General features: G+C 38.6%; 3 protein-coding genes across 8 annotated transcripts; 1 reads left to right on the top strand and 2 right to left on the bottom strand.

The window, feature by feature from the left end:
- Window positions 1-3,318: 3,318 nt before the first annotated feature.
- Window positions 3,319-5,353, bottom strand: LOC106098094 (signal-regulatory protein beta-2). Of its 3 annotated transcripts, none has more exons than XM_013270340.3 (6): window positions 5,300-5,353; window positions 4,831-5,154; window positions 4,390-4,749; window positions 3,981-4,109; window positions 3,843-3,886; window positions 3,319-3,736 (listed from the first exon to the last, which is right to left on the bottom strand). In XM_013270340.3, exons 1-6 carry the CDS (start codon window positions 5,340-5,342, stop codon window positions 3,605-3,607), a joined length of 1,032 nt encoding a protein of 343 aa, XP_013125794.1. In that variant the 5' UTR covers window positions 5,343-5,353; the 3' UTR covers window positions 3,319-3,604. The 3 variants fall into 3 exon arrangements, with proteins under 3 accessions (XP_013125794.1, XP_025754855.1, XP_013125795.1); XM_025899070.1 differs by having other exon boundaries at window positions 3,843-3,872; XM_013270341.3 differs by lacking the exon at window positions 3,843-3,886.
- Window positions 5,354-8,432: 3,079 nt separating this feature from the next.
- On the bottom strand, window positions 8,433-11,128 carry LOC100696610 (uncharacterized). The gene is made up of 7 exons (XM_003443363.5): window positions 11,109-11,128; window positions 10,323-10,459; window positions 9,879-10,208; window positions 9,508-9,585; window positions 9,199-9,327; window positions 9,059-9,105; window positions 8,433-8,983 (listed from the first exon to the last, which is right to left on the bottom strand). The coding sequence occupies exons 1-7, from the start codon at window positions 11,111-11,113 to the stop codon at window positions 8,855-8,857; spliced, it is 855 nt and encodes a 284-aa protein (XP_003443411.3). The 5' UTR covers window positions 11,114-11,128; the 3' UTR covers window positions 8,433-8,854.
- An 8,714-nt stretch (window positions 11,129-19,842) lies between these two features.
- Window positions 19,843-24,048, top strand: LOC100701447 (uncharacterized). Of its 4 annotated transcripts, none has more exons than XR_003221665.1 (6): window positions 19,843-19,944; window positions 20,148-20,492; window positions 20,624-20,974; window positions 21,441-21,509; window positions 21,618-22,721; window positions 23,101-23,143. XR_003221665.1 is itself a non-coding variant. In XM_003443381.5 (6 exons), the coding sequence occupies exons 1-6, from the start codon at window positions 19,902-19,904 to the stop codon at window positions 23,765-23,767; spliced, it is 1,047 nt and encodes a 348-aa protein (XP_003443429.2). In that variant the 5' UTR covers window positions 19,843-19,901; the 3' UTR covers window positions 23,768-24,048. The 4 variants fall into 4 exon arrangements, 1 of the variants encoding a protein (XP_003443429.2); XM_003443381.5 differs by lacking the exon at window positions 21,441-21,509 and adding an exon at window positions 23,630-24,048 and having other exon boundaries at window positions 22,617-22,721; window positions 23,101-23,165; XR_003221660.1 differs by having other exon boundaries at window positions 21,441-22,721.
- Window positions 24,049-26,128: the final 2,080 nt, after the last annotated feature.

Here is a 26,128-nt window from a genome sequence, read left to right as displayed (position 1 = left end):
GACTTTACAGATGAATTTGAAAACAACAACAAAAAACTAAATAAAACAGCTGAGACTGCTTGTTTCTTGAGAATGTGGAATATAATTTTCAGTCATGATACTGGTTATGTGAAATAGGTATTAACTCTATACATTATACTGGGGTTTTCTTGGTTGATTGTTTGTTTTATTTCACTTTATGAAAGACAATCACAATTGTGATACATGGAAACTTTAGCATTGCAATGATTTTGCTTTCAACCAAGCATGTACAAAGAGGCCTTTCTTCCTCTTATACTTCCTCTCTCTTCCTTTTATCTCTCTTTCTGTAATATCAAGTAACAGCTACCACTGTTTTATCAAAAAGCAATAGGTGTGAAAAGGTTAGACACATCATCACACCTTTTTCTCCACCATGAGCTGACCGTTTCACACTTTCATGTTTTTTTTGTGTTTGTTTGTAGTTACAGAGAGAACTATGAACAAAGAGAAGGTAAAGTGCAAATCATTAACCAAGCACACACTGGAGATTTTAGTAAAAATGTTATTTAGAATTTTTGATTAAAATTGAAGATGCAATAACTTATGCTTGTCACATCCTTAAAACAAAAGAAATACAGACACAACACTCAAATAATTCATTTCAATTCAATTTATATAGTGCAAAACCATAACAACAGCTGCCTAAAGGCACTTTATATGGTAAAGTAATGACCCTACAATTTGGTAACAGTGGGAAGGAAAAACTCCCTTTTAACAGGAAGAAACCTCCCGCAGAACCAGGCTCAAGGAGGAGCGGTCAACTGCTGTGACTGGTTGGGATGAGGGGAGGAATACAGGACAAAGAAATGCAATGAAAGAGATTAATAAAAACTAGTAATTAAATCCAGAGAGGTGTATAAACACATAGTGAGTGAAAAAGGTGGCTGAAGAGAAAACATTCAGTGAATCATGGGAATCCCCCAGCAGTCTAGATCTATTGAAGCTTAACTAAGGGAGGATTCAGGGTCCCCTGATCCAGCCCAAACTATATCCTTTATGAAAAAGGAAATTTTTAAGCCTAATCTTAAAAGTAGAGATGGTGTCTGTCTCCCGTGTCCCCCAAAATAACCAAAGTATTAAGCAAGTACAACTGAAATAATCAAATAATCAGTTCAGTTTGTTCATGTACTGGTGAGACATCTTCAGTAGGTCTTTTTTAAATGTGCTGAAAGCTGTTGGTGAGAGCTGTTCTAAGTAAACAGCTTCAAATGCAACACATTTCTAAAACGGCCACAAAATGGCAAATCACTGATTCAAACCACAGCTGAAAACAAATTTCACATAGGATATCCTGAATTGAAGTTTAAAAGTATCAACAGTTCATGAGAAATCTAATGAACTGTTGGTACTTGATCTGTTCCAGAAAGTCATGGGGATAATTAGCAGTTTTTTCCCACCTTGGATCCCTTCATAGACTCAATTTTTTCCCAGTCTCTTTCTTATTGTTAAATGATGAACACTGATGTTAAGTGAAGAATGTAGTTCTCTAGATGTTGTGCCTGCAGATCTAGATGTTGTTATTGGCTCAGAACAATATCTCATTTCTTATTTTTGCAGCCCAGATTCATACTGCAGAGATCTCTCAATGGTTCCCTTTGTTTTTGAACTTGGTGGCAATGTTGCTTTTGTTTGAAATGTTATTTACAACATAGAAAAGTAAATTCTTACCCTTTTTGCTTACTGTTAATAATTTCATAAAAGAGGATGAATCAGCATAAATTTGTCTAATGAAACCTGAAACAAGGCTCATGAAATGAAAGTCTGCAGAACGTGTCAGTTCTGCTGGGAGACTCAAAAGCATTCACTTGTCCACTTGCCTATTAGCTAATTATAGGCCTGTTTCCAAGCTGCCTTTACTTTCCAAGGTTTTAGAGAAAATGACATTAAAGTGTGGTTGGCTTTAAACTTTTTAAATTTTAATGAAAAGAAAACAGAGGTGTTGTGTTTGGACCCAGTAGTCCCCGTGAGTCCTCCTCTGTTGATTTGGGACCCTTGCAAGTTTATTCTAAACCTGTTATTACTGACCTTGGTTTTAAGTTGTACAGTGATTATAAATTGGACAGACAAGTTAGAGCAGTGGTGAAGTCCAGTTTTTATCATTTCAGGTGACTGGCAAAAGTGAAGTCTTTTCTTTCTAACCAGCACCTTGAAACAGTGATCAATGCTTTTATTTCTTCCCGTCTGGACTACTGTAACTCACTTTATGTGGGGGCCAGTCAGTCGCTGCTCTCACGTCTGCGGCTGGTTCAAAATGTCGCTGCACGAATGTTAACAGGAACTCCTGAAAGAGAGCATATAACCCCTGTGCTGGCCTCACTGCATTGACTGCCTGTGTCTTTGAGAGGTCATTTTAAAATTCTTATGTTTGTTTTTAAATGCTTTCACAATCTTGCCCCGCCTTACCTCTCTGAGCTTCTTCATCCCCACACACCCTGTCGGTCTCTTAGGTCAGCTGACCAGCTGCTCCTGGAAGTACCGAGACCCAGGAGGAAGCTCAGAGGGGACAGGCCCTTTTCTATCATGGCTCCTAAATTATTAAATTAACCTGTCCTTGCACGTTAGAGAGGCGCCTTCACTGTCCACTTTTAAAACACGTCTTAAAACCCGTTTTTATTCTTTGGCTTTTGACCTCAGTGAGACTTAGTTTCTCTTGTAATTATATTAATTATTTCATTTTTTTCTTTTATTTGGCTTTTATTTATATCTTATGTCATTTTATTATTTAGCTCAAATGTACAGCACTTTGTGTCAGCTGTGGTTGTTTTAAAGTGCTTTATAAATAAAGGTGATGATGATGATGATGATGATGAATAGATTGTACTGGTTCAGAGCTTAATGTGAGCCAAAATTCATTTACACTTGCAGGTACAGGAATTATGTGGAATGATGAAAGCTGTGTCTCTAGTCTGACCAAAACTATGGATGTGAAAATCCTGTTTTGTGAAGGAACTAAAGTGAAAAAACTTGCATTTATTTTTTGTATTTTGCCTTCTTAGCAAGGCAAAACACAGCTTTGTCAAACTTCTCTAAAGGTTAGATCTTTGACTAAAAGTAGTAAAGCTAATATGAATCACTACTTTTTATTTTATCAACACATTAGCATTAAATTCCCTATTAATAGCACACTATTTCTAGCATAGTATGCAAGTTAAGTCTTGCATTTAGAGTGTTATAATAAAAATTAATCATAGGTGTTAATAGTTGTGTGCCTCTCCATGTTAGTCATGTGATAGACTGACAACCTATCCAGGGTGGTCATCTATTAAAGCCTATTTATAGTATAATTTCACGAACACATTTCTCTTTTAAGCATTGTATTTATTCATGTGGCAGAATTTTAGCATGGTTGATACATTACAGAACTGCAAATACATTTCTGCCTTTGACTTTTGCACACAGTTCATGCAACAACATTCATGCATCAATGCAATGTGTGTAAATAATTCATTCTAAATACAAATAAGCATGCTGATATAACATATACTGTATTGAATACTAAAAGAGATAAGAAGCCCATTACTAAAAAGCAAACATCAGCTCGATTATTGCATACCGAGGGATTCTAAATAGGCTAACTAATTCACTAATCCAGCCCCAAAGCCTTGCAAGCCATGTAGAGTCGCTCCCTTTTCGACATTTTTCCATCCTTTAATGCACCTCTCTCAGCTTTCATCAGGGTAAAGACAGCAGCAGAAAACATCCATGTGTCCTTATTCTGGGAAAATCGATCAAAGAAAAATATGGGAAATGTTAAAATCTAAACACAATTAGGCTTTTTAAATTATTATTTTACGAGGACAGCCCTAGTTTTAGTACTTTACCTGTTGTCTTCTCTGATCACTAAAGGTTTCCTGCAAAACAGCAACTTAATTGCAGAATAATACAGATAACAATGAATTCAAATTGAAAACCTTTTACTTAAATTCGTTGATGAGATTGCTATGATTAACTTTAATTACCTTCACAGTTATCCCCGCTGTTTTTCTTTGATGTGCAAATAAGGACAGCTATAACAATCAGACATATCGCCAATAAAGCACACAGTAGAAAAATAACTGTTCTGGCGCTCTGTGACCATGTGTAGTCTCCTGCAGCAACAAAGAAAAAAACAAAACATGCCTTTGTTAGTTTATCATTTTTCCCCTTTTTGAAGAAATGGAAAGCAGAATGATGCAATTTTACCCTTTAGAGTGGATGCAAAATTAAATAAGTTTAATGTCATCTCCTAATGAGATTGCAGTGAAATAGAAAATACTTGTTTACAAATACTTGTTTTACACCAAAATGCTACTAAATTCAGCTGAAAGTTACAAATTTTAAACTTAAATATTCTAGTTTTTAAATTAAAAGATAGAGTGGTGCAGGTACCATGACTATCCAGTTTAGTTCCATTTCCAAATAATATCTCCCCACATGTGGCCACAGCACAGTAGTAAGTCCCAGCATCAGAGGAGCTGACGTTCTTAGAGAAGTGATAAATGCATCTTTTCTGAGTGTCAGATCTTTTCTCACATTTATTCTGTTTATTTATATCAGTGTAGATGATGTTGGGATGAGATGTATGTGATCCAGCTTTAAACCAAAGAACATTAAGCTCTCCAGAACATATCTTGTTGTCAGATTCAGAGAGGACTGAACACTCGAGTGTCACAAAGTCTCCTAGACGGAGTGGATCTGATATTATTGGCCGCTGAACAACAGTATAGCTTGATGTCCTCTGAGTGTTTCCTGTGTAATACAAAACAAATAAAATTTTCCAAAAAAAAAGTCAGAGAAATTTAAAGTTTTCAAATGTGGATGTACACTTACCTTTTACAAACAAATATGTGCCACTCCAGTTAGTCCTAATCCACTCTGTGAGCCCACAGTGATAGATTCCCTCGTCCTCTTGGACTGTCTTCAAAATGGTCACATTGCTGAAATTGTTATCTTTATCTACCTTAAATCTTGAATTAGAAAATGCAGGACCATACTCTGGAGGTGTAGATTTAAACGATGTCATAATTAACTTTAGGGTATCCCCATGATTCTGCTTGTACCAGTGGACTTCTCCACTCTGCAGCCCTTTGGGTAAAGCACATGTTAAGGTCACTGGTTCACCAAGTTGAACTGTTTTCACTGGAACCAAAGAATCTGAGGTAAAATAGAAAAAAAATTTAAAAAGCATTATGTACATGTAAAAGTCCTCTCACAGATTGTTTATTCTAATAATCCTCTATTGGTTAGCTTGTACAAGCTAAGAAAATTATTAGAGAGAATAATAAAAAAAAGCACTTACATCCACGATGAAGAAAAATCAGTGTAATCCATACCATGATCATCTTGACAGTGTCTTTTGTTAAGGATGTTGTTCATATTTTAGTGAGTGAAGGAGGTGGGATGGCCATACCTTTAGCGTAAAATGCATCTGATTGGTTATCAGATTCAAAGCACACTTCCTGTCCTTGGCTTAATGAAACAAGGCTGTCATTCATCTCTCATTGCAGCTATCCACATTAATTACTGATGTTTTTTTTCCGTTGGAAGGCCAGTTTGTGTATGAGTTCTATTCTGAATTCCAGTCTTTCGACTTAAAAGAACTACTGCTGTTTGCGATATGTACTCTAGTGCAAGAAATGTATCACATTGTGCATCTTAGAGGAACACTATACATATGAAGGGCCACAAAATTTATTTTTCCTTGTAAGAAATAAAGATCAGGCTGACCGAATGTTCCCTTTAAAAGTTGTTTTGCACATGTAAAAATCAGAATTAAAGTCTATTTTCTTAACACATTTAAAAACGCACATAATCACAGAGGAAGAATCAGAATAATGCCAAGCTCAAACTACAAGATTTAAGCTAAAAATGTACTCACTCACATATAAACAACAACAGGTGTACTGCAAAGTAAGTCTGGCAGACTTTCTCTGTATAACAACAGAGCTGTTTAAGGAAGAGAGAAAGCAGTGCTGGTTAATGGGTTCTTAGTGGAGTGGAATGTAGACAGGCAAGCTTTTTAACAGAGAGCGTAGAAAGTGGAGAACTGACCATCACACTAAAAAGTGCAAGAGACAAATCTGACACATGGGAACAAAATAACATTAAGAAAACTGGATGGCAATTTGAATTGGATCATAAAGGCTGTAACACATATATGGACTCATTGCTGTTTAGAAAGCTTAAATATTGCTGGGTCTCGATGACTGGATTCATCTTGGGTGTATAGTTTGATCGTACTGCCAAGTCCACGCCCAAACAGACAAGGAATGAAAATGGTGAGAGATTGGGTTGGATTAGAAGTAACTGACTTTAGTAATGAAATGTGAAAAACAAAGTGTTTAGGACAATAAAGGAAAATAAAGCAAGAGGAGAGTTTCTCAGAATTTGTCACTAAAAAATGTTCTTGAAAGAAAACCAAACTGGTTTTGTGGTCTAATGGTGAAAGTGGTGAGAGTAAGTTAATAATTTTTTCTCCTTTTTTTTCAGCCTGTGGGGGAAAATAACTCTAAAACATAAATAGTGTTTCTTACTAATAGATATAAAGCAAATATTAGAGCAATACTGAATAAAACAACTCTTTTTCCTGTCCTGTTTAATCTATTGGTGATTTGTTTGGCTTTGCTATTCATACATGCACTTAACTCAGGGTGCACATACACACATGCTCTCCAAAAATAGAAAAGTCAGTTTCCCATCTCAGTGTTAAACAAGTTTATTAAATCCATTTTAATCAAGTTTTGATCAAGTTTTCGAGTTTGCTGAATCTGCTTTCCAGAGATCGGCGTGTTGTGAAATGCACATAGTGCATGCACACATGAAACATACAGCAGCTCAGCAACCAGTAAGATGGCTTATGTTAATAGGGATTATTTTAGTTAACTTTCTAGTGAGTGCCTTGTATGCTTATGTGAGGATAAATTACAGCCGGCATGAATTGATAGGCATCGGTCCAATGCATATTAGTTGCAGACCATCGAGACTTCCTGATGGGGATCGTAAGGCCACTGGGGTCTCTGTGGTGTATGCTCCCCATGAGAGGCGACCTGAAAGGTTCCCAGAAGACTTCCATTGCTATTCTCTTCATCACAAATATACAGTCACTTTCCAGCAAGGTGGAAGAGTTGGAGGTTACTGTGACTGCGTGGAAGGAAGTAGAGGACTGCTGCGTCCTGAGACATGACTCAACACCACGATCCCAGATCTCAGAGGAACCTATGCAGCTAACAGGTCACACCACATACCAGGCTAGCAGAGCAAGTGACTCCGGTAAGAGCAGAGGGAGAGGACTGTGTGTGTATACAAACAACAGCAGGTGCACACACACTAAGATTACCGTCACTCAATGCTCCCCGGACTTGAAAGCATTTGACTGTTAAGTGACGCCCCTTTTACTTACCTGGAGAACTCAGGGGCAATGATTAGTACTGTTTACATCCCCCCTTCAAACTAACATGGCTATAGCCCTGGGTCACTTGCTAAATGCCATTAGCAAGCAACATCATTAAAACGGTGAAACCAACTGCTAGAGTTCTAGTGAGGCCCAAGAGAACATCTGAACAGCTTTGGGACTTCTTTGATTGAACTGACTGGTCTAGTTAATGATGACGACATCTACACTTACAATGTACTCTTCTATTATAAGAAGTTGTATCGACACGGTCACTACCACAAAACATATTTCCCTTCTCTAACAACAAGCCGTGGATAATGAAAGCTGTCCGAGTCCTGCTTAAGGCCTTTAACATGGTTTTCAGATCTGATGGCATACAACAATATAGTGTTGCCAGGTCAGGTTTGAAGAGGGGCATCAGAGATGCCAAGTTAGATGCATTGGTTCTTTTATAGCACATTTCTACTCTGTCTGAGACTTAAAGAGACTTGACTTAAAGCGTTTTATGTTCACCTCCCACTGCCTTGAGGAAGTCACAAAGATCTTAAAGGACTCATCCCATCCTGCCCATCATCTGTTCAACCTGCTGCTCTCAGACAGTAAAAGCACAAACAGCAAGGTTGCCTAACTGTTTTTAATAATTTTTTTAAGTCATCAAATATTAAAATATTAATTATATGAAGTATTTGCAAGGTAAATCATTGTTGAAACGAAAAAAACAAACAGATTGGATCACTATTTTGAGAAAGAAAATAAATAAAGAGAAGAGAACAAAACAAAAAAATAAGGAAAGAAGCAAATATTTTTAGTGCGCTGCATTTGTAAGTTCGTCATTCTTATAACCACAGTAAACATGTGCTGCTCACATTGAACATCGTGTGTGCTTCAGTTTAATTGATCTTTAAATGTTGTGTTGACCACCTGCTTAGTGAATACTGGTGTTGTAGTGTTAGTTGTGCCCTAATAGTGCTTTAAGAGGAAACCAAAGTACCTTCTTATGGTGAAATAAAAGTGCTACAAATCACACCAAAAGCAACAGTTTGGTACTAGAAAGTGTTTTATTTATTTACATATTATTATATTACAAGAAAACGTCTCTGAAACGGTGTTCCTCTACTTCATTACAAGTGTATCCCTACTTAGGTCTTTACGTTTGACTACAGTAGTTTTCCTTACATAGTACTGTATAACTCAGCCTTTTGCTTTTGTGAAAGTAAGCCTGAGACTTAATCCAGAAAAGAGTAATGTCCCTAGCCAGACTGAAAAGGTTGCATGCATGTATACAGATGTAGAAGAAGTTCATGCTTAAACAGAAGTTTAACTGAAATACATTTTTTACACTTGTAATGATATCTAATATACCTAATATTAGGTGTACTGTACTGTGACATAAAAGAAACTCTTTAACTCTAAACACATAACACCTAAATTATTCAGTGGATCCAAAAGGCTCTTAAGTCATTAATCCAACCCAAAGGCCTTGACAGCAGTGTAGAGTCTCTCCCTCTCAGCTGCATCTGTTGTCGCACCTCTGTCAGTTCTCATCATGGCAAAGACCGCTGCAGAGTAAAACCACACATCCTCTGCTTTCTAAGGGGGAAAAAACAAAATGTCAAAAGTAACATTTCATTCTGATGAGGTTAATTCAGTCTTTTATTACTTTACCTGTTGAGTTTTCTGGATACCAGTGTTTTTTCGCAGGGGAACAACACCTAGATTATGAAATATGAGGGAAAAAAAACAAGAACTATGAATGCAGAAATTAAAATGCTGTTTTCTGGGAAAATATGAATAGCTGCTATTACCTTTGCAATATTGTGTGTCATCTTTCTTCATTGCAACAATAAGGATAGCTATAACAATCAGGCTTATAGCCAAGACACCACACAGCATAAAAATAACTGCACTGGATCTGTGTGACCATATGCTGCTTCCTGGAAAAATATGGATTAAAAAAAAAAGTTACACAAGTTAAAGTAAATATTGTTTAATCTCTATAGTCCTCTTGATTGTAAAGTAAAATCACAACATTTCACTTACGTAGTTGTAAGTGTGAAATCTGACAGTTACAGTATATCAAAATGTTTTAATTGATAGACCAATGATTGTGTTACCATGAATGTCTGGCTTAGTTCCAGATGATACTGTTGAACTCTGAGCAACAGAAGAGTTGGATGTGCTCTGATTTTTTCCTGTTGGACATAAAGTTTTTTTTAAAGTTATACAAGCTTTGTTATAAATTTTTAATTTAGGAATTGTATATATTAAATTAGAAGCATACTAATATTTTTAAAATAATTTAAAATTAATACTCTACTACTAATAATACTGCCAAAATAATAACAAATGTGCATTTAAAACACATAAAGTTAGATTCTGGTGAAAGCCTCAGCAATTAAAAAAAAACACCATAAAAAGAAATAAAACAAAATAAAAAAATATTAAAAATGAGAAATATTTTGAAATGTACTGATTTTGTCAGTACCTTTTATTAATAAATGCATCCCAGTCCATATAATGTCTGCAAGCCACTCGGAGACTCCACAGTGATACATTCCCTCATCCTCTCGAACTGTCCTCAAAATGGTCAGGTTACTAAAACTGCTGTTGCTGTTTATCGCCCATCTGGATTTAGGAAAATCTTGTGCATACTCAGGTGGTTTAGATTTCCGCACAGTCACAATTACTTTCAGTGTATCCCCGGCACTCTGTTTATACCAGTGGACTTGTCGAGGGAGGACCTCTGTGTGAGGTAGACTACAGATGAAGGTTGCAGGTTCTCCAACTTGAACAGTGATTTGTGAAACCAGTGCATCTGACATAACACATTAAAGCACATTGAGTAACAATAGTTATATGATCCAATATGACTCACATGACATGCACGTCTTGACTATGAGCATTTAAGACTGAACAAAAAAGCACTTACATCCGTGATGAAGAAAATTCAGTGCAATCCAAAACACAATCATCTTCACATTGTGTTCTTCTTGAAGACTTGTCGATAATCCAGTCAGCAACTTAGGTCGATAGGTCAGACTGCTGAGTACATTAAACCTGCACTTCCTGTGACACAATTTGGAGTGCCTTGCATTTAGGTGGGTGTAGTCACCCTCAACTAGTCTTTAAGTTTTAAAAAAATGTCTTTGTGTGAATGACTTTTGGATTTTTAGGACATTTTTTGTCATTTATTACTGTGTAATGCACTTGAAATTTTGTTTTGATTGGGAAGGAATAGTCATCATTGGTGCAGCAGAAATGCCCATGCAACAAGCATTGCTGCTTGCTCCTATTATCACCTCTCTCTGTATTACATAAAACACTTAGACTAACACCTTTTTCAGGCCAAATGTACAAGAGGAAATGTGTGTGCCTCGTACACAGAGTGAGACACTGTGAACTAGACATTCTTTGCTGGCATGTTGCAAGAAATTTTTGCATGCTTGTTAAAGCCATTTTGGATAATCCTAAAATCTGAATGATAACAGTATTTTGTGGTTAGGGTGTAACATTTCGCAAATACTAACAGTAGCAAAATAAGTGAAGGATGGAGTATGGTATGTCAGGATCTAGTAAGAATTTGGCAGCAAAAGCTTAAAAGAAAAATCAGGCACAAGTGGAAACATCTTTAAGGCATTTTTTTCCCCCAACAATGTCCCAAAGAAAATCCCATGGGTCCAATGTTTGGATGTGTAATGTATTACAAGGTGCATACGTCATTGTCGTCGCTTCCCGTGCTTCTTCTCTCTTTGTCAGTTTTCTCCCTGTAAATGTTGTAAATATTATTGTACAGTGAACCAAAGACACCTTATGTTTCCTGAAAAAGTGCAAAATAAAAAATTGTAGATTTTAAAAGACCATTTTGTGGGAACTGGTGGCATCGGAGATGAGGCTTGCAGACTTTTGCAGAATACAAATAAATACATAATTCTGTGGTGACAGCCACTTCTGTCTCTCTGTGGTGACAGTCACTGGGCTGACTGCATTTGAGGTGTTAAATTAAACTCTGCAGAGATTTATCTTTACAGTTCTACTCACATTCACAGTTGTGATCAGAGAAAAGAAACAAGAGTTTCCTTGATGAACTATATCTGATAGAAAGTTTTTGATAGCATGCTACAATGCTATAAATGCTATAAAACTGGGGGAAAAACACAATTACATGTGCACTGAGAGCCAATGTTCTCTCCTGAACAGCATACCTACACAACAAGTGCTCAACACCTGTGTTCCCTTCATCTGCATGTCTATAGATGTCTGCTCCAATGACCACCATTTGAACTTAATCCAACTTATTCCAGAATTTGTCTTTAAATGAGCATCCAACTTGTGGGGCATACACGATGACAGCATTCAGCATCACCCCAATTTCTTTCAATATGTCACCTGCCCAACGACATATATGGAAATGCTGGTGTTATAGTCCAATTAAGAGGGTGTTAGGTTGATTTTGATAATATTTGTCATTGTTGTACTTAAATTCGCAAACCTTGTCCTTAAACTGTATGTTTAGAGATTTTTCTGTTCCTCCCCTACACATCTAGGATGTGGGGGGAGGGAAATAGTTATAGTGTTTAACTGCAGGCACATTCCATCTAAAGGTTCTGGTTCCTTATCTGGTAAAGGATGTTCACTCCCGGCCATTTAGGGTCTCGCCTATGCTTGTATATGGTGAACCATTAAAGTTAAGCCATATACGGGTGTGGGGAGATGACCTCTGGATAACTAGGAAATGTGGTTAAATAGTTGTAAGCATACATTGTGTGGGAGGAAGTCACATATACAGAGACACATACACACATGCACTCACACATTCACACACACACACACACACATGCTCGCACATGCATGCCCACACACACTCAGTGCCTGAGCTTTTATGGGACACACTATATGGGTTTTACATTGTGTAACCAGTTTAAACCAGTTTGACTGTGTTTGTGTAACCCACGGTGGTCATTAAAAGAGCCTGCAAGGGGAGTCAGTTTGAAGTTAGCTGAACATCTTGCCGGACTTCCCTGGCTAGCAAGTGAGAACCGTACGGAGTGTCTTGCTTTTGTTCACAATGACGAACCTCTGCGCCAGCAAGGTCTGACATTAGACCTAACAGAGAGCATATAAGTCTGTGGCAGGACCTGCATTAAGTTCTTTGGATTATTACAATGTTTACCTCCTTCCTCCTTACATAATACACAACACCTAAATAAACAGAGACCTGGGCTGTTTGCAGTGCCCCCAAGAGCACTAAAGACCGGAGGACACACATCCAAATGATAACCACGTGTCCACCACAGCAGATTCAAGAGGGAAGCCCCAGATTGACCCCTCAAGGCCAAAGGGTGAGAGCCTCAGATGTGAAGCTGACTCACCAGAAGCTGGTCCAACTCGAGGACAGGCCCCCAAAACCACCCAGCAAAAATATTATTATATTACCAATTTACATATCAGCTGGCATAGTGGTTCTCACCCATTAATTTTTAAAAAGAATTGTTGTTCTCCTCACCTGACATAGTGCTCTTGGTATTGTAAAATTCAGTGTCTTCAACTGAAAACTACTGAAAACATTCATACAAACAGGCTATCATTGATATCATCAACATGAATTTTGCAGACCTTCGAACAGTTGATCTCAAACTTTTCACAATGAGTACCACCTAATAAAATATATGGCTCTTGAAGTACCCACCTTATGACTGACATTAAAGTACAGTAGTATAGGCTTATTTAACACCACATACAGTTTACACAAGACAATTTTATTTCTTATGTGAATTTTATTTATTTTAACTGTCATAAACAGGATGTGACAAGTGATAATAATAACAACTGTATTGCATTAAAACATGTACAACAGGTCAGATATCCAATCTTTAAGTGATGACCTGATTAAACCTGCTTCCGGGTCCAGACTACTCTGCATTTATTAAGGCTGTTGTGTTTTTAACTTGTTTAATGCTTTATATGTTGTTCTATTTAATCTGAACAAGCCCCTAAAAAAGTCAGTGATTACTGTTGGCCTCTCTTGGTTTGTATCATCACTATTCATTTTAAAGCTCAGTTTTTAAAACCTTACAATGTAACTACAGCCCAGCCCATGCAGCAGTATATTAATGACTGACCTTATATTGCAGTTGTTCTCCTGACTGAAGTTTGGTCCATTAACTTCATCCTGCATTGCAGTTTCATTTGTCCCTAACCTTTGGGAACCCTCATTGAGTGGAAAAAAAGTTAGCGTTTATCCTCCAGCTTCACTGTTTATATTATGCTAACCATGGCTGTGTAGGTAGCCACCACGCACATCATTATATACCAGCTGGCCCAACTTCGGTAACCCTACAAACGTCACTGCTGTTTAGTTTTCTGTCTTCAATTATGTTGGAAGTGATAGCAGAGCTGTACGTTTTAATTTTTGCTGTGACGGTTAAGCTGCTGGATTTTTGGCTTCACGACCCTCCTTCATGGTTTGTGGACGTCGAAACTCAGTTCGTCCTCGTGGCGTCCACCCGCCATGTGATGACCCTCCTCCGGGATCCCCCCAACCAAGGCAAATACACCACTCCCAAGGCGCTGCTACTGCGGCGCTACTCCCTCTCCGATGCAGAGTGGCTGAGAAACTCGTCTCTCTCTTGGGCCTGGGTGATGGTAACGCACTCGAGCTCACGGAGAGCATGCTGTCCTTGCTAGGAACGGATGACGGCGGATTCCTCATCACTCACATCTTCCTCCGACAGTTGCCAGTGCGAGCTGGCCACGCCAACTCCCCACTGCTGACCATGAAGGTTTACCACTCACATGCAAAAGAAGCGGATTGCATTCTCCTGGCTACCAGAAGCTTCGGCATCCAGTTCCCGACTCACCGATAGCATCTCCCCCGCCCCCACCGATTCTCCCAGGGGCCTCCAACTCATCGACGGTTACTGGGATCACGGCATGGCAGCACCGCAGAAAAGGGCTGTGTTTTTACCATCAGCATGACAGCGCCGTGCCGCCTTTGCAGTTTTAAGGCCCAGGGAAACGAGCCCGCCAGCGCTCCGTAGCAGCCGCGACCGCTGGCGATTAGGAAAGGCTACTTTTCACAAAGGACTCACGCTCAGGAACACATTTTCTGGTTGACTCCGGCTCCCAGAAGAGCCTCGGGAACTCTCGTGTCATCTTTGCATACCTCCACAATGGTATATTATTTAATCTTAAAAAAAAATTGGAGATTTCCCGCGTTCCACCAGAGAGAGTGTACACAGGCTCCACACTAACAGAAAGACTGCCTTAGAAACAAATCTACTTTCTCCACAAGTTAGAGTTTTATAGTAAATCACAAAATGGACAGTACAGTTGGTCAAAGCAGGACCTCCTAGAAATGATCTAACAAAAGCAACTGTCTTGTGAGTTTTGTGTAAATGATGACCTGGACCGTACGCCCCACTCACCCCCCTCAATTTTGAATCAGGTAATGCCTTTGATGCTTTTTATGAACCTGTTCTCAGACTTTGTTTTCCCAGTTCCTGGGATTAAGCTGCCAATACAGAAAACAGGTATAACTTTTCCATATTCATGCACATGGCCGAGCTCGTGGCCATGCAGAGGGAGCAGGCGGTGGTGTTTGGCTGCGAGATGGAACAGCTAATGAGTCTGACAGCTCAGTAAGTTCCTGAGTATCGAAGGAACCTGCTCTGCCTGAGTTGGAGGTCGCAGTGCCGTCTAGTGCAGCGGCATCCTCTACAGAGGCCAGCGTGCCATCTGGACCTGCCTCACTTCTGCCAGAGGTCAGCACGCTGTGTGGTCCTGCGCGCCAGCCACCTGCCAAGCTGCCTGTGAGCTCCATCTCTGTCCACATCTGCTGCACGGCTGATGGTTTTGGTGCAGTGTAGAGCGGGAGGGGAAACCGCCCTACACTGCACCAAATGTAGAAAAGGACAAACTGAGTGAAGGTCTCCGGGTCCTGCTGTTTGAAGATGGGTCAGTCTGTCAGACCAAAACAGTCCTGTGGCTGGAGGAGACCATCATCATTTTTTAATGATCCAGGTGCTTGGAGAGGTCATCAACATGGTTGATGTTACTGTACACATGGTCTAGTGTCCTTTCCCCCCTTGTAGGACACTTAACTTTGGAGAATTCCACCAGAAAAACAGTGGGAGCATCTTGACTCAGTAAGTCTAGGGATAAGTTCTGAATCTAACAAATATTATGCCTATGCCTCGCATTCATTAGGATATTCTTTGATGCATAGTTGTCAACAAATGCAACTAACATCCTAAGTCACTCTGCTAATATCATTAAAAATCAGCTTGGTATTTATCATAGCAAAACAGAAAAGGATTTGTCAGTCTAGCTGTCCCATGTTCTCCCTGATGACCCTCTCTCTCTGCCTACCAACAAAATAGCTGAAGAAGAAAAGATTAAAACAGATGTTACAGCCCTAGCAGGGCCTCATCCTGAAGGTGCCTGTGTGGGTGTGTCCTACAATCTCCCATCTGCCTGAGGTGCCACCTTCTTTCTTTTGTGCAGCTGACTCTCGTCAGTAATTAAGAGTATTTAAGCACAGGGAAAGGTGAGCTCTGGGCCAGAGTGCCATGTGAGTGGTTACAGCTAGTGAGCTGGGTTTTTTGTGGTTTGCAGCTAGTGAGCTGCTCTCTTTTTGACTTACTTTTTATTTTATTGACCAACACTTGAGTTTTGTTTGTTTTCCTTAAATGGTGATAGCGGCTTGTCCATCTCTTTTAGTTGAGCTACTTTAATAAAACTGTTTAATTTAACCCTTTTGCCTTCTTGTCTCCTTTTTCTGACCCGGATACTTTTTGTTACTTCCCCCTCACCGCCTAGACCCCTCAGGGGAACGTAACAACAGACCTACAGTATATCTACAGAGCTATATCATTATCTGTAGGTAATTTCAAATCTAGAGCTTTATTTCTTTTAAAGAACCATTTGTACTTGCAGTAATGGCAAATACTGAGTAGTCTCTCTCTCTCTCTGATATGCACACACACACACACGCACACACACCTACACACACACACACCTACACACGCATACACGCACATACACAGATAGAAAGAGAGGGAAAAAAGAGAAAGATTAACAGAAGTGTGGTCAGCGATGTTGTCAACTTTTTCAGCTTATACACACAAACTCGATGCATGGAAAGTTAAGCATTGTTTTTGAGGTTGGGCTTTCAATTGAGGTGTGAATTCACAGGGGGCTTATCTTCCTGTCTCGCTTTCTATTTTAGTTGCAGGAACCTAGGCTGCTGCTTTACCTTCTCATCAAGGCGAGTGAAATAACTACTTCTCTGTTACAATGATCATGAAAATAACTTACAGTAATTAAAACCTACAAGAGAGCCGTCGACACACAGATACCCAGTCACACTACATCATCCTTACATATTCTACATACATTCTTATTGTATGTCTTTATAGTTTCGTAATATTAAATGGCAGATTTAGTGAAAATGAGCCAATGCCATATATCAAAGCCACTTTGTGCCAAATACAGTATTTTGCTAGTAGTTTTTGGGGGGGCATGGTTTACAATTTGTAAGTCTGTGAAGAAATGAAAAGAATCCAAAATTTAATTACATTTATTCAGCCTACCTATCTATCTATCTATCTATCTATCTATCTATCTATCTATCTATCTATCTATCTATCTATCTATCTATCTGTCTATCTGCAAAATATATTAAACAGTGTAGGTATTTTTTTTGTCTTTGTTAGGTCGGTATTAAAGTATTTATCTATGGTTAAGTATATTAGTAGCATGAGGGTTACGCTGAGTGATTTTGTGGAAATTTTCTGTGTTGTCTGTGAGCTTGCAACTCCTCCCACAGATAAAAAAAAAAAAAAAGCAAGTCAATTTGAAACTCCTAATGCACAAGCTAAGCTGTCAGTGTACTTTGAAGTATGTGTTTCTCACTTGTTTAATGTTCCAACTTACAGACTGACAACCTTTTAACATTTTATTGTAAGAGGCTAATTATTACACCAATTAATAATAATGTTATTTAAATAAAATTAAATTACTGTTAAAAACTATACTAGGATTTATAGACCAACCAGTTTGTCTGATACAAAAGTAGCTCATTGCAGCTTTTTTTTTTAGCTCCTCCCTTTTTGCACGTTTACACTTACAGCATATCCTGTTGAAGCCTGTAGAGTTAAAGTTAGTTCTGAGTAAACAACTTTAGTGGTTGGCCAAAGGGCAGATAGATGGCTCACCACAGCCGGTCTGTTAGTGTAGATGTTCCATGTGGTTTTACAATTCAAAATGCCCTCACATAGTGCTGTTAGTTCACAAAGTTTGTTCCATAATAATTTTGCTTAATCAAGGAACGCATATGATATAAAAATGCATACTTATCTACTAAAAGTAAGTAAGAGTAAAGGTCCTGGTGTGCTTCTCTTACTTATGTTTCCATATATAGGACTTTGTAGGTTGTGGTAAGAACTATAGATACTCAACTCAATGTCAAAACCACTGACTCTTTTTCAGTTCGTCTCTCTCTCTCTCTCTCTCTCTCTCTCTTTCTCTGAAGACTCAAAAATGAAGAATCAACTGTGCACACCTTTCATTTTATAAATCGAAATATAATCTATTCTGTTCATACATATTTTATTTCGTTTTTGGTATTTATTTCCATGTTTAGATATTTCAAACATGAAAGGTTGTAAAATAAAATAAAAAAATCTGCTTTTTTGTAGATTTCTACAATCACTCGATCTGTGAGAATACAATGCACTAGAACTACGTGGTTAAAGCTATGTGGTCAGACTTAGGTTATTAAGGCTGCCAAGTGAGACTTGCCTAGCAAGCATGCAGTGTTATTTAGTGGTGAATTATAATTTTCTCCTTTCCTCTGTCTGCTCAACTGACCTCATGAACCGCTCTCTAACACATACACAGATGCATAGACACACACATCCTGAGAACATAAGCAATAAGTGAGTGAAACAGACATGGACTTTCACAGAATTTCACTCAAGCAACGGAGAACAAAGCTTTTTAAAAATCCTGTAACTCTGTTTAGTCTCTCATTTGTCATGACTTTTCCCAAAATAGGCTCATTCATCAAATACTAAATTTAAATTTGAGTTGGATCAAATGAAAAAAAAAAAAAAAAAAACATGACCACTTATATTTTAAAATCACAGAATTAAAAAAAATGATTGTAATACCACTACTGCGGCACACTGAGTAGTTTAACAACTCAGTTGTTTACACATATTTTGACATGAAAACTGCTCTAAAACTAAGCCAGAGTTGGCTATGTGATTGATAAATAAATATATAAGGGGTTAGTTGTATAAAAGATGATTAATGCCAGGCTGAGGATGTAACTCTCTGAACTGAGCAGAGAGTCCAGACTGTGGAGAACTAATCAGAGAAAATAAAGGGTGACATCTAGAACACGGCAGCAAAACACGTTTCAGGCCTGAATGGGATAGCTGAGAATGTGAAAGGCACCAGACTGAGGCGGAGCGGTGTGGATGCTGGATAACCAGTTGCAGGTTTGAGGAGGCAGATGTGGATGAAATGATAAACTTGGACTGTTCTACTTTTACGGTCAAAGTTTATGATCTTTTATATTTAAAAGATCATAAATTTATTTATTTAAAATGGCCAATATAGAGGCCAAGACCAAAGAAGCATGGAGGGAAGTTAGACAACTATCAGAGCTGCAGAAAGGTATCCAAGCTGTCCTCTCAGTGACATTAGAACAATATGAGAAGAGCCCCACCAAGGCTGGAGACGGTGCAATACCGGAAGAGCATATGGGAGAAAGATGCAACCCATAACAACAATGCCCAGTGGCTAGCCGAGCCCCAGCAACCTCCCCAAACAGGATACAGTATCACAGTGGCAAACATCCTAGACAGAGTATAAAGCATGAAGAGTTGAGCAGCACGAGGCCCTGACATTATTCACACCTACTGGTTAAAGAAGTTAACTGCAGTTCATGAGCATCTAGCAGCACAAATAAACCAGCTGCTAATGGACAAAACACCAATGGAATATCAAACTGAAGGCCAAACCAGTCAATAATTATTGGTCTACTGGTCAATAATCTGCCTCAGTACCAACCACATGTAAGCTCCTGTACTGCATCATAGCCTCTAAGATTAAGAGCCACATGGCTCAATAAATGAGTGAGGCACAGGAAGGAGTTGGTAAGAACACTAGAGGGGCAAAACACCAGCTATTGGTTTTATTTATTTATTTGCATTGATTTAGTTGGTATCTAGTTAAATAAAAGGATGATAAGATGCAAATTGTTAATGTTAGCATTCAGTGGCTGCCTGTAGAATTAAAATATACAAATGTTCACTGCACTGGAAATTATTTGTGTTTGCTAAATGGGAGGGCGGGATATGGGGGGGTGGGGGGTAATTTGCATTTCAACCAATCACTTTGATTTGTGCTTTGCAAACATTAAACACCTTCTGACTAAATCTTCCATTTGGTGGAAAGAGTACAGTACTGTGGTACTGTGAGACAGGTCTACTGTACCACAATGATCGGAGGACTGTCTGCTTTGATTCTTCTTAGTACAACATGTAAGTGCGTCTTACCTACCTATATACTTACTATGACAACTACTTACATATACATATAGTACTGTGACATACTATTGTTGCACCATTATGAGTTAAAGGTCACATTAGATGACCTCTAAAACACTGTATAGAGAAGCAAATATGTATATGTTTCAGTGAGTTTCTCCTGTTGTGTTATGACAATTACTGTTTCTTTTCTTTAGCCTTGCTTCATACTGCAGAGGTTCCTCATCTGATCTCTTTGACTACACTTGAACTTGGTGGCAATGCCACTTTTCACTGTCCGTTCTCTGAGAAGACAGACAGATTCTTCCACTGGTATAAGCAGTCTCTTGGGAAAATGGTCCAAACAGTAGCTACAGTAGTTTATAACAAGATAGAGTTCATCAGTCCATTTAATCATACCCGTTTCCATGTCCATAAATCAAATGATCAGTGTTTTCTTACTATCAATCACATAAACAAAGAGGATGAAGCAACATACTTTTGTCAAACTGGAACCGAGTTTTTACAGCATTTCGTTAGAGGATTCTTCTTGGCTGTAAATGGTAATATATGCTACATTATGATTGGTGTATATTGGTGTTGTTTTTTTCTGTCAATAATTACAAATCTTTTCCATCTTGCAAATAACTGAGGTCAGTAATTTCTGTTCAAACTCTTTTAATACATCACACAGATTATAATCACCAGACATCTGTCTATGTGACGCAAACTCCAAAGTCATCATCAGTCCAACTTGGAAACACAGTCACCCTCCAGTGTTCATTATTCGCCAAGAACAAAGAAAGCAGTGTTCAGTGTCCCAGTGATCACAGTGTGCACTGGTTCAAAAGTGGATCAGGAGAAAACCATCCAAGTATCATTTACAGAAATTTCACTCATAGAAACAGCATGGATGATACAGAGAGACGCTGCATCTACCATCTGTCCAAAACAATACAGAACTCCTCTGATACTGGGACTTACTACTGTGCTGTCGTCACATGTGGAGCGATACTGTTTGGTGAAGGATCTAAAGTGGACACAAGTAAGTATGTACAGTCTCTAAAATCCTGAACTCTTTCATACATATAAAAACCAGGTAGGCTGAACTTGATTAGCCGCTTGGTATTTATATGGGTGATCTGTAGAAGTCAGCACAAGCCAATTCTAAAGGTTGTACTGAAATCATAATTTATATATATATATATGTATATTCTTTGAAACAGCTACATTACTTAAAATGTGGTGACATTGTGAAAAGGAAAATGTATTTCATTTTGTAGAACATTTTTACCTTTGATGTCTTACACATCTGTACTGAAAAAAAAGTTAAAAAAAAAAAAGAAAAAAAGTAAAAGGTAAAATAAGTTTATATTACTGTTTATTTGTTACAGTAGTTGAAATGTTCAAATAACAAGTATTACTCACATCATTACACCACCACCAGCAGCCTGAACCATTAATCTAAAGTATCCATGTTGGTTATGTCAAATTTGGACCCTATCATCCAGATGACTCAGTGGAAATTAACTGTTATTACACCAGGCAAGAGCTTTCCACTCTTCTTTTGTCCAATTTTGGTAAGCCCATTCAAGCTGTAGCCTCAGATTCCTGTTTTTAGCTGACAAAGAATGGTCTTCTGCTGCTGTAGCCCATCTGCTATAATGTTCAACATGTTGCATTCACAGATGCTATTCTGCATACCTTGGCTATAATCTGAGTTATTGAGGAGTGTGGCCATTCTCCTTTGACCTCAATATCAACAAGGAATCTTCACCTAAAGAACTGATGCTAACTGGATTTTTTTTCTTCTAGATTCACTTTTCATTTTTCTATAAATCCTAGATGGCTGCGTGACGAAAATCCCAGTAGATCAGCAATTTGAAAATTATTCCCAACTTCCTGTCTGACACTATGACGCTATGTTCAGAGACGCTTAAATAATATTTCATGTCACTTTGAAATTCAGCAGATTCTCTTTATCATATCTACATGCCTACAGCTGTGGTCAAAAGGTTACATACACGCATGATGAGCATGAATGATGGTAATTTGGGAATGAATTCTGTGAACTGTTCTTTTTCATGGGTGAAATGACTTTGCACCGTAAATCTTTACCAAGATGCACAAGCTTAATTTCCTCTAATCCTCACAGGATCAAAAGTATATATACAGGCACAAAGTATACATGTACCCTCATTAATATTTGGTTAAATGTTTCTTAAAAACTTGACCAGACACCTTTGGTAGCTATCAGGATGCATTATGGCAGAATTCAGGGTGGATATTTGACCACTTTTATTGGCAAAATTGGTTGGTTTCATGGCCTGGCTTTTAAGCACTGTCTACAAATTTTCAGTAGGATTGAGGTCAGAGCTTTTGGAGGGCCATTGCAGAAGCTTAATGAAATGTTATTCATCTGTGTCACCACACTGTCAGGCTCTGGAAGAAGACCTAAACTGTCACCTCCAGTTAAGCAAACGTACAGAAATTCATCAAATATTATTATGCTCAGCTTTCTGCCAAAAAATGTGTTTTGTCTGTCAACAAAGGTAAGATTCTGAGGAAGGAAACAAAAAGTTAAGCAATTTAGCATCACCAGTAAATGATGATGCTGTTAACTGTTTGCCAAAAACTGCCAAAATATAACATTTGTTTGAGTGTAGTAAACATTTCTTTTCTTCCAGGAACAGAACTGGACCCAGTTATTCTTATTCTTGGAGGACTGTTGGTCTGCTGTGTGACTGTAATCATCGTCCTCATTTCCTGCATGACTTGTTGTCATTTCAAAGGTTGATTATAGAGTCACATTTATATATTTGCATATATGATATTAATATGATTCTACTGCAGTAATATTTTTTTATTTAAATTCTGTTTTTTAATAGTAAAACAAATTCTCAAAATCAGTTATTAGGCTCCAGTATTTCATAAATATTGTTAAAAGATTAGAGATTTACTGCCCACCAAGATGTCCTTGGCTAAGTTACAACCACAGGCTCAGATGCCCTTGAGCAAAACTCTTTCACAGTTCTCCTCAGCATATCATAACATGTGCATACATTATACACCAGGGTAAAAAAAAATATTAAAAAAAATATTTGTTCATTTTTTTTCTTGGAGAATGAAAACTATTACATACTGATATGCAGCCTTTGATTTTATTAACAGGAGCAACAAGTGTTTCCCATCGTCTGGGACATAACAAGTCAGTTGCAAATCCGACAAATGATTTGGTAAATATGAATTTTATGATTACAGTTTCTCCTGCTTTGGAAATCTGCTTTCCACAAACCTTCTGTCTTACCTTTCTTAGCTAATATTTTATTACATTGTTTTTCCAAAACATAAGTAAGCTACATTTTCACTAAAAAAACATAGAACAGCAGCCCAGAAGAAAAGTTTCCATACAAGACACATGATATTTGACAAGAACACACAAAGCTGCTAGCCCATTCTAACATATAAAGCTTGACGAAAGATTGAGCTCTCTCCAAATCTAGCAAAATTTGAGCTGCTGTTAATGTGCTGTTCTCTGCTTTACTGTTGCCAGAGCAGGTCCATTAAAACTTCAGTCCCCTTCTGCCTTATGTGATCATCTAGTTTGTATATATGCTGTATTTCTGACTGTTGAGTTGATAATATAGCTACAATAAAGAAAATCTAAAATATTTTTTCATTAACAAATATATTTCTGTAGGATGGAGAAGCAAAAGATGTTAACTATGCACCATTGGATTTCTCTACAAGGAAGATGAGACAAGGAAAAAAGAAGAAGAGTGACTACACAGACTGTGTGTACTCTTTTGTCAAATCAGAAGGCCAAAACCAGCAGTAGCCTCCTCTCAGAAAAGAAAATAATCCTCAGCTTGCTTAGTCATTGTTTCATTTGATTTGTAACATTGTATTTCCTTTTCCAAGACATTTTGCTGGGAACCAGTTGACCATCAAATGACATCATTTGGCAACTAGCGTTGCCAATTTTTGAACTATCAATTAAGGGACACTCTGTACAATAAGCTGGGTAAACTGTAAATATGCACTATGTGCATAATTATGTATACTGCACTATGCAAATATTTGTGCATATTCTTCTAATAAAAATGCAGTAAAATGTTGGTATTCAGTTTAATTAATATTTCATTTAAAACAATAAAGGAAAATACAGTAAATGATAACAGAAATCACATGGGCATTTTCTCTGAAAAATAAGAAAAGAAAATTGAAATAAAATACTGTAAATAGGGCTTCAGCCACCCAGTTACATTTTCCAAGGATATTTTTTAAATCATTGCTGACAGGCTGAACCCTGGTATGTTTTTCTTATGTTTTCAAGATTCAAGATTCAAAGATTCAAAGTGTTTATTGTCATGTGCACAGAAGAAATAGCATTTCTCTGTGCAATGAAATTCTTCCTTTGCTGTCCATACACGGATGCCAAGTTAGGTAAGGGTTAAAGGAACAAGATAAATAAGGATAAAAATAAGACAAGATATTAAGATGAATAAATATAAAAATAAGGATAAAAATAATGAAAGATAAATAAATAAGAAAAAAAAGCAAGAGAGTGAGACAAGTGATGTCGTATGCAGATATCGATGTAGATGCATGTACAAAGGAGCTTAATGTGCAAAATGAATTTATTGTGCAAAGTGTCCTGATGTGCAAATTGCAGTTGAGGTAGATCAGCTGTTCAGGAGTCTGATAGCAGTGGGGAAGAAGGAGTTGTTGAGTCGGGACATTCTGGATTTCACACTTCTAAACCTTGGTCTCGAGAGTAGAAGTGTGAACAGTCTGTGTTGAGGGTGTGTGGAGTCTTTGATGGGGATGGAGGCAGCTCTCCTCTGGACTCTGCAATGGTAGATGCTCTGCACAGTGGGCAGCGGAGTCCTGATGATCTTCTCCGCAGTTGTTATCACTCTCTGCAGGTGTTTGCAGTCCATAGCAGTAGTGCTGCCGTACCATGCAGTGATGCAGCTGGTCAATGTGCTCTCCACATGGCAGCTGTAGAAGCTGTTGAGGATCTTGGCCGACATACCAAATTTCCTCAGCCTCCTCAGGAAATATAGCTGCTGCTGAGCCTTCTTGACCAGCTGTGTGGTGTTCAGTGTCCAGGTGAGGTCCTCACTGATGTGGACGCCCAGGTACCTAAAGCTGCTCACGCTCTCCACTTCACTCTCCCAGATAAACAGCAGCTGGTGAGGCCTCTTTTTCTTCCTCATGTCCACTATCATCTCCTTTGTTTTATCAGTGTTGAGGGTGAGGTTGTTGTCCTCACGCCATGACACCAGACTAGTCACCTCTTTCCTATAAGCCACCTCGTCCCCACCAGTGATGTGACCGATCACTGCAGTGTCATCCGCAAACTTCAGTATGATGTTCTCTTTGTTGGAGGCGATGCAGTCATGGGTGTACAGGGTGTAGAGGATGGGGCTGAGGACGAAACCTGTGGTACAGACTGAGGCCTGCCAGTCAAAAAGTCTTGTAGCCAGTCAGAGAGGGTGGGGTGCAGGCCAAGTGTAGACAGTTTGTGGATGAGTTTGTGAGGGATGACTGCGTTGAAGGCGGAGCTGTAGTCAACAAAGAGTACCCTGATGTAGGAGTCATTGTTTTCCAGGTGGGAGAGGGAATAGCGAAGGGCAGCAGCATTGGCGTCTGACGTAGACCTGTTGGGCCGGTAGGCATACTGCAGGGGATCCAGAGTGTGTGGAATATTGCTCTTGATGTAGGCCAGCACTACTCTGTCAAAACACTTTGCAATGATTGGAGTGAGTGCAACTGGTCTGTGGTCTCTGGGCTTTTCTTGGGGAGAGGGATGATGGTTGTGGTCTTGAAGCATGTGGGAACGATGCTCTGGCTGAGGGAAAGGTTGAAGATGGATGTGAGAACATCAGCCAGCTCGTTCGCACATGCTCTAAGGGCCTGTCCAGTGATGTTGTCTCGTCCTGCTGCCTTGCGGGGGTTGATCATCCTCAGGACCTTGTGTACTTGGTCTATGAGCCCACTGGCAGGGGAGAGGGTCGGGTGATCGGGGGGTTCTGAAAGGTATTGGAGGTGTGGAGGGTCTGACCCAAACAGGCTCTTCTTCACATTGTTCTTATTTTATAAAGTGCTTTTCAAACTCAAACATTATGACTAACACCTGGATTTGAGTACAGCTAGCCAAACAGCGAAGAGCCAATTACAGCTAAATTGACAG

The sequence above is a fragment of the Oreochromis niloticus genome, linkage group LG2 (genome assembly GCF_001858045.2).
Source record: "Oreochromis niloticus isolate F11D_XX linkage group LG2, O_niloticus_UMD_NMBU, whole genome shotgun sequence".
In the NCBI taxonomy this organism is placed as follows: Eukaryota; Metazoa; Chordata; class Actinopteri; order Cichliformes; family Cichlidae; genus Oreochromis; species Oreochromis niloticus.
Note: the sequence above shows the minus strand (reverse complement) of the source record. Positions and strands in the feature narration are given on the sequence as shown.

Coding starts and splice junctions, on each gene's coding strand:
- LOC100696610 (XM_003443363.5), bottom strand. Junction 9,328..9,507: donor AACTAAGCCAGACATTCATG/GTAACACAATCA, acceptor ATATTTTTCCAG/GAAGCAGCATATGGTCACAC. Junction 8,984..9,058: donor GTATCCAGAAAACTCAACAG/GTAAAGTAATAA, acceptor TTTCCCCCTTAG/AAAGCAGAGGATGTGTGGTT.
- LOC106098094 (XM_013270340.3), bottom strand. CDS start 5,342: ATGATCATGGTATGGATTACACTGATTTTTCTTCATCGTGGAT. Junction 5,155..5,299: donor GATTTTTCTTCATCGTGGAT/GTAAGTGCTTTT, acceptor ATTTTACCTCAG/ATTCTTTGGTTCCAGTGAAA. Junction 4,110..4,389: donor AACTAAACTGGATAGTCATG/GTACCTGCACCA, acceptor TTGTTGCTGCAG/GAGACTACACATGGTCACAG.
- LOC100701447 (XM_003443381.5), top strand. CDS start 19,902: ATGATCGGAGGACTGTCTGCTTTGATTCTTCTTAGTACAACAT. Junction 20,975..22,616: donor AGGATCTAAAGTGGACACAA/GTAAGTATGTAC, acceptor CTTTTCTTCCAG/GAACAGAACTGGACCCAGTT. Junction 22,722..23,100: donor GACTTGTTGTCATTTCAAAG/GTTGATTATAGA, acceptor TTTTATTAACAG/GAGCAACAAGTGTTTCCCAT.